The following is an 8,368-nucleotide window of genomic DNA, read 5'->3' on the forward strand; positions in this document are numbered from 1 at the left end:
AGTATCACATGACCATTGTAATATGCTAATTTGGAACCAAGAATGTAACACTCTTTACTGCTGAAAGGATTTGAAAAAATGCATAACTCCAATAATCTTAATGTCTTAAGAAAAAAAAAAGAAGATGCATGTGTAGAAAGAAAAAAAATAAATAATAATAATTATGCTATTCTCACTTTAAACCATCAATTCTGTCCAGAATATGAGTCCATCATCCACAATAACGCTTCCCCCAATAAGTGTTAAAAGATTAAAGATACTCCCCAGTTGTCTGTTCACATTAAAATCCACCAACATTTTTTTGCTTGTAAACGGTGCTTGATCTGTGCATATTTATCTCCAAATTCAGACATTTCCTGGAAAGAAATCAATATTATGGATCGAAACATGTATTTTAGTCAGAATCAACTGTTTTAATTTAAAAAAATTTTTTAATTTAAAAATTTTTTATTATAATCACAGCTTTTAATGAATGGTAATTTAGTGCAGTGTTCATGGAGCAGAACCTGTGGCTTTGGCAGGGAAGTTTTGTGCAATATGTCTTTGTTATGTGGATTACTTGTGAAGTATTGTGATGCTTTTATCAACTGTTTGAACTCTCAATCTGACTGCACCCATTCACTGCAGAGAAACTAACTCTACATTACTTCTAATCTACTTCTTGGATGGCCTGAGGAGCTACATATTTAGCAAATTTCATTTTGGGGTGAACTATTCCTTTAAGTGCAATAAGAAAAAAAAAAGTTACACAACATATGATCAATAAACCATCAGAGCTTATAGTTGAATTAAGTACCTCAAGATGTGGTTCCTAATAAGACATCTAAGCCATGGACTGCAGCAATTGTTAAAGAGAGGTGCAGGTAGCCACCCACACACATCAGAGCTTGATTAGCCTCAGGTCTACCTTGACAACAGGAAAAACAATGGAAGCGGGGAGTGAAGAAAAGAGAGAGTAAAGACTCCCAGAACCAGGGGCATCTGTGCCTTAATTAGAACCTCTAATGGTAAGATCGCACATTCACTGGAGGTGGTTAAGAGATGAAAAGCAGGGGTCCTCTCACAGGGAAGCCCTGAGTGCTTCGACATGGTGTTTGTGAGAACAGGCCTTGGTTGCTAAGATACAAGAAGCACGATGAGGGTCTGCACTCATAAGAGACATGTCAGAGTCGGATTTTGAAAGGTAACACTAACTCACTCCTACAGCTGTTTTATGAGGGGGAAAAAACTTCCAGCTTCCCAGGGATTACACATATGGTTGCCCATTTGAAACTTGTAAAGTCTTCAAGTAACCAAACAAAATCTGTAATAAGGCCGGTTGCCTACTACCTCCTAATACACACGGATACATAAATCTATAGACCTATATATTATTGAATGTTTTTTAATAGATATACTTCCACGTACAGGCACTCACATATCTCTAAAAAGCCTTAATTATTTAAAACATCAACACATCAACCCAAACAGGCCTTTCTTTAGAACACTGTTAAAAAATATATTTTTCTAAGTTATAAATAAACCATTATTAGAGTACATTTTACAAATATTTGTTTATAAACCAAATTATTCCAGCACACCCTGATGTTTCGATTTATTATTTTTATTCATTTTACTAAACACTCTTCAACACGAAACCTAATAATGGGATGATAACTTGAGAAATGAATAAAATAGACACAAATGTTTGGATTTAAAAATGTTAATATTATAGGGCTGACAATTCAGTACTCGTCTTATTAATTAAAAATAATATTTGAATGTATGAAATTAAAATCAACAATATATTGACTTCTAAAGTGACTTTTTGTGATGTCAATGATATACTTGTTTTTTCCACACTTTTTAATTATTATTACTGTTGTTCTACTAATAATTATTGCTGTTGTAATTAATTTAATAATAATAATTATTATTATTATATTACTATAATGTATTATTATTATTATTATTATTAATTATTTATTAAGTAAAAGTGACCCTGAATAGACTTTAAAAAGCATGATGTGTTCATTAGTTCATTTGTTTCTTCTGCAGAATTTCACTCTACAACTGAAATATGTGATATAATGTAAACTGATTACTCAGACAACATAGATTTCTGCATAAGTTGAGCAAAAGTTGACACAGCATCAAAAGATCATCTGTGTGTAAGTTCCGCATTAGTCCCAAGGGGTGGTGCTTTTCTCCAGCGTGCCGCTCTGAAGAGCACGTAGTCAGCCTGGCCTGGGGGAAGGTTAATGCTTCCATTGGGGTTCACTCTCAAAGGCAAATTAATAGCAGATCTTTCAAGAGGGACAGGAAGGACATCTGTTTTGAATTCCAGTGGGTCTGCATGTTACAGAGTGGGGCAATTCAATTAAATCAGCCACAAACCATGTTAGAGCTGGAGATGTGCCAGGCAGGACTCTGTCCACCTCTGTTTTCCCCCCATCGCTGCTAGCTCCTCTAACTGGGTCCCACCTCCGGCTTTAATGAAGCACATAGGGGAAATGGAGCTGGAGATTGTGAACTGTCGATGATCTGTAAGACAATCCTGAAAAGCACCTTTGGTTTGTTCTTATCCTTAAGTGCATGGCGTTTTTCTTGTAGCCTGGTCTTGCTGTAATGAAAAAATGGTATGCAAGACAACCTGTGGTACTTAAAGTACTCAAGAAATAATTGCAAAACATCATAATTGCTAATGAATTTGCAACCGAAGTTTACAAATGATTAGCTGTACTAGGACTTAATTTGTGGCAGAACAAGTAAGATCAAGCACCTTCAGAACTGGATATGGAAGCAGATATTTATGCTTTATGTATAAAAATGAATAAAATAAGATTGATGGCCTTGTATTGAACCCAGAATGGTTCTTTAAATCTCATCGACACACTAACAGCAGCCTGATTTCACCTTAGTCGTTGCTCTAGTCTAGCCCAGAAACCTTTCAGAAAAAGCAATACCGATCATCACAGTCTGAGGAAAGCTAGTCATCTATGAGAGCACTCTGAATACAGCCTTCATCCCAGGATCTATATAAAACCATAGTGAACTATTGAAGAGTCCTGCTAGGTCCCATGTAAACAGAGAGAGATCTGATATGCTAAAGACAACAGCATTGTGTGAAAAGAGCAACAAACACAGCAGGCCGTTCCCACCAACACACCATTCTAATTATGTTTGAAGTCAAAGGATTTTAAAACACATTTACTATAAAATGTTATATTAGTTGGAAGAGTCAAAATACTTTAAAAATTCAACGGAGCACAGTGGTTAAGTACAAAAACTATGAAAATTTCCACAGAGAAAATACTGTACTGTTTTTAATGTTATGAAATCTACTAAGACTGATTAAAAATATATACAGTGTATAGACTGATTAAAATGTAAAAAAAAAAAAAATTATCAAAAGGTTTTTAGAAATGTCATTTTTTGCAAACAAACAAAAAAAAAATGTATTCTTAATAATTATTTCAGAAATATTTAATATTTATAACAGTAATCATTAAAAATTAACCAGACTCAAGTTTGCAACTTATTTGCACATACAGTTTAAAGCTGTAAAGCAGTTACTTGTTTCCAATAAAAGTTAACAAGTCACCCAAAAAGGAACGCAAAGTGGAAGCATTCACCATAACAATGTAATAAATCCATACACATCGATTTTAATAAAATACTTTAAATCTGGTGGTTCAACTAAATTCAAGGCTTTGCTGAGAAAAAACCCTTTGACTGCTTTCATGACTGCAAGAACATCTAAGATCTATAGAACTGACTAATAAAGGCACGCTAAGTCTTCTTTTCATGCATTAACACTCTTAAACTTCTGCTGAAAGGTTTGAGGCTCAGGTAACATGGGATTGACAGTTCTTCTAAAGATCTACTGAAATTCTCAGAACTAACGAAAAAACTACAGAACGGAAAAATTTGAGCAACTGGACAGTATACAGTCAACTTTACAAATAAACATGTGACCAGCAGCACTTGTGCCAATGCACTTTATAATTTAAACGCTTTTCAACTTTTTGGCCATTGCACAAATGATCTAAGAATGTTGTTTATAAGCGAATTTCCACTAAGAACTAGTAGCTAAGCTGGGAAAGACAAATGGAAAACACGGAGTGGAGTTGGAGAGGAGTGATTACGGAACACTTGCAAACGTCCAGCTGTCGTCCAGACTGTTGATTAGAACGTATTATGCACTGGCTTCTTTTGGAATTTTATTTGGCAGAGGAAAATGTAGGCTATAACTACTAAACACATTTTCTTCTTGTTTACACAACTGCTGCATAAAAACATAATCTCATGGAAGTGTGCACGTAACCAAATAGACTAACTGCAACCATGTTATCTGCCTATGCTGACAGTATTGAGTGATAGATAGATAGATAGATAGATAGATAGATAGATAGATAGATAGATAGATAGATAGATAGATAGATAGATAGATAGATTAATTCAAACGATGAAAGCATATAAATATGCACTGTACTAACCTGTTTCCACAAAAAGATGTCCATTTCGTTTAACTTCCATGAGACCAGCACATGTATGGCAGACAGTATAATTCCAGTGATGACCGCCGCTCTCATCCGCACGGGCAGAAGTGTGTAAATGACGTGGATGAAAAACACGGTCCACCAGATGCCTTCAGACGCGCTGCGCGGCTCCACGAGCATCACACCGATCACCTGTAAAGTCAGCACCACCAAAATGAGTACATAGCAAACTATCCACATGTGATCCTGATGAAAGCCGTTCCTGTTGCACACGACAATCAGCGTGAGGATGAGCAAGATCGTGGTGGAGAAAACCACCACGTAAGTGACCCGATACACCCCTCCAGCGCAGTGGAAGCACAGCATCACCGCGCACACCAGCACCAGGACGGCCATGAGCATCGTCAGGCTGCTCTGGTTGAGTCGGAAGAAGTAGCGCTGGTAAAGCCTCTCCAACTTCTCCGACTGGAACTTCTTGGATTTGAAGATCTGCATCACGCCGCTGCAGCACGCGCTCATGGAAAAGTTGACTTCAGGCATGAGCTCCTCCTCTGGTTTGGACTTGGTTCTGTCCTCCAAACCCAGCTCCACGGACTTGGGTCTCACTTCTCCATCTCGGTACCTCGGGGAAGATCGGTTATTGTTGCGGCTCTCCTCCCCGTGTTCTTGCCAGGCAGACTTGGATCTGAAACTAACCCGGCTGACGGTGGTCGTGGTTCGGGCCGGTTGTCGCTCGAAGTCATCGTCCTCTCTCCACCGACTGTTGGACCGTATGAGCTTTTTGCAGGAGGATCTGGCCGAGTATGGACATCCGTTCGCCACGGACTCAGACTCGCCCCAAGCGGATCTGTGCTCCGTCCCTCCCCTCAGTCCGGGAGCGCCAGCGCCGGGTGGGCTCACGCTGTTAGATCTGGACATGATCTCGATCACTACATGCAATCAATGACTTCAGGGTGTGCGAATTATGGGGGTTTGATTCCCTAATTAACTCAAATAAAAACTCGGAAGTCTTACGAGTTTTTGTTTTTACATACAAACATATAAAGTTATACGCTTTCAGATATCGTTTCAGTAGCCACGCAAGTTAGTCGGAGTGCGCTAAATCTACATCCTACACTCGCCAACAGAAATCGCCTTTGCTTGAGGAGGAAACCATAGCACCAGCTGCTTAACATCTGTTTGTATTGAACGATACATATCTAACGTACTGTTATTATTTTGGTGCAACGCCACAAATAAATGTTGTAAAATAAAGCCGTTAGCGTTTTGTTTTTGTTCAAGAGACACCAACATGGGTGACGCGAAACGAACCGAATCAGTTTGCTGACAGATTTAAATGATTCGTGCACTGTATATTAAACTTGTCAATCATGTGTATGTGAGCCCAAATAAATTGTTCGTACACTAAAGATGGGATTACTTTGGGGGAACACAGCCTTTACTAAAGTAATCTGCCCATTTAAGACATAACTTTGCCGTTAGCTGGTGACTTAAAAAGTAGTCTAAACCAAAAGTATGTGTGTGTGAGATATTGACGTGCATCTAACGTTAATAGAAAAAAGAACTAGTACAAGTGATCCATTTTGCAAGGTATAAAAGCAGCATCTTGCATACTGCTATTAGAAATTAGAACCAATGTAAAGTGAGTACGGTGTTGTAGTCAAACTCTCCAAGAGAGATAAACACATTTTGCAAGTCAATCCGCTCGTTTTTACATCACAGAGGACTTTAATTAAATTCACAAAGTAGTCGTTTGGGACACATCCTCAAGTGTCTAGCGCATTGGGAGGTAAACAGCAGAGGGGGTAATTGTGCACCCCATTTCAATTCATAGATACTAATACACAAATCACCTCTGAGTGCAAATTAATAGGTTGTATTTTAGGGAATCAACCCCCTAATTAAGACTTGAACCATCCGATTAAATAAAAACCACACAAGTATGAGTCTATGAAGGTAAGTAGACCTGTATATAGGGTTGAAACGTTTCAGCAAAGTTAGCCAGAGCGCATATCTTCTGTCGATAAACGGAAGCTAACAAATAAAAGTCGCATTAGCCAGATGAGGTAACGTAACCATAACAACAGCAAGCTGCTCGCCAGCTTTCCATCGCGGTTAGTTTCGATGCTTCCATGCATGACAAAAACTAAAGTATCGCTTTATTATAGAGTTACTTGTCACAAATTTGTTTACAAATCTGTTTAAGATGACTCGGAAATTGAAATTTGTTAGTGGCGCCAAATGGCGATTTGCGTTTGCGCGAGACCAACCTCGAAAGACTGTGGTTCCCCCCAAATAATATTTACATTTATTAATTTAACAGATTTATTTCTTTTAAAAAAGGCAGAATTATTTTAAAATGGTCTGCCCACCAATAAGTCACTGCATAAATCGCACACTCATTAAAACTGCGTTATTTAGTCCCGATTAATGAGAACTGACCCTACACCCGTCACGCTCGATCTCCACGTTTTCATGACAGGAACAAACAGTGTCCGCAAAAGTGTGGTTTGGTCTGAGCTAGAAGTGCAGAGCACGAATCCATGGCGCGCACGCACTGATGCACTGATCCACGCAAGCTGTACACCTGTGAATAAGAGGTCGCAGCCCACTAGATGATTACATGATCACGATTGCGGTGACAACCTGAGCTTTCCAACGCATGGTCAGTTGCGTCACCCCAAGATAACCTTACAAGTGTCCTTTGGTGAAGGAGTCTTCATCCGTGCTGTGCAGAGAGGTATATCCAGTGCTCCTGATGCAGCAGCAGCAACATCACCAGCGCTGGCGTCTGGATGAGAAGATGAATTGTGACGCCACAGGAGCGTTGAATCCGCCCTGCTCGCGCGGAGCTGCGTATTGATTGTGCCGGACGGAGCTGCTCGTCCTTTCCCTGCAGATTCTCAAGACCGAAGTGGACAGAATTTGTTGACCGTTATCTTCCGTTTTGGTGCTTCTCGTCTTTGTATTGCCATTCAACCAAGTATGATCTTTAGGCCCCGCCTTATCTGCGATTCTATTGGAAAGAAGGTTGCACAAGTTGCCAATAAATTTTTCTATTGGTCAACCTGTGTGTCAATACACCGTGATTTGGATAAGTGGGCGGGACTATCCGCACAGCTGTACCCAAGGAAGAGTGGGGAAAATTATTTGTTCGTTTTGCTAATAAAGTGGGGGTATAAAAGTAATCTTGGTGTTTATGTATTTATTTGTTGTTGTTGTTACACCACCTTTTACAGATACTGAATATTAAACCGTTTAGTGGATGTTTTATGTAAATATGAATAATGTGCTTGGGAATGTTTATTTTTCTCATGTTTATTACTTTTTTTTACTTTTTAAAAATAATTCCCCTTCATCATTGCTGTCAGTTTTTCATCATTCCATTGTGTTGACGCTTTTTCCGTTTCAGAATGCAGGATTCTGTCTTTGTGATGGTAATTCAGCTTTTCTGTGTCAATTTGAGAAGACAAAGATCTTGTTGTTTGCAGTCAACAAAGTCATGCTTCCTCGGTTTTGTTTTTCATAGGTCTCATGACTCCTATCCTTTAAACAGATGAGATGCTGAGATACAACCCCTAAGGAAATTAGCTTTAAAGCTATTTCGTCTCACTTAAATTTTGAACATCACAGAATGCTTTTTCATGCTTTATATAATCGAAAATCAAAAACTTTAAAAAGGAGTGAAAATTATGTTAATATCATTTGTATTATATCAAACTGTGGATATGTATTGGACAATGGAGCTGTTTTATTATATAAATGTTTCCATTCGGCTTTACAAACTTACCAATTTAAAAACTAAAAAATTAGAGAGGCTTAGGGTGAAATTCAAAATATAAAACTAAAATTGGCTCATAATTAATTCTTTTAAACACTATATATAT

At 38.3% G+C, this 8,368-nt stretch overlaps 1 protein-coding gene across 2 annotated transcripts in view; it reads right to left on the minus strand.

Moving 5' to 3' along the window:
• The window catches only part of LOC132095403 (adenylate cyclase type 5-like), a 72,725-nt gene extending 65,278 nt beyond the window's left edge, over window positions 1-7,447 (minus strand). For both annotated transcript variants that reach the window (XM_059500338.1, XM_059500339.1), the window contains exon 1: window positions 4,479-7,447. In XM_059500338.1, the coding sequence (XP_059356321.1) occupies window positions 4,479-5,399 (921 nt within the window). In that variant the 5' untranslated portion in view covers window positions 5,400-7,447. The remainder of the gene's footprint in view (window positions 1-4,478) is intronic.
• Between the last annotated feature and the right edge of the window lie 921 nt (window positions 7,448-8,368).

Source organism: Carassius carassius, chromosome 19, assembly GCF_963082965.1.
Source record: "Carassius carassius chromosome 19, fCarCar2.1, whole genome shotgun sequence".
In the NCBI taxonomy this organism is placed as follows: Eukaryota; Metazoa; Chordata; class Actinopteri; order Cypriniformes; family Cyprinidae; genus Carassius; species Carassius carassius.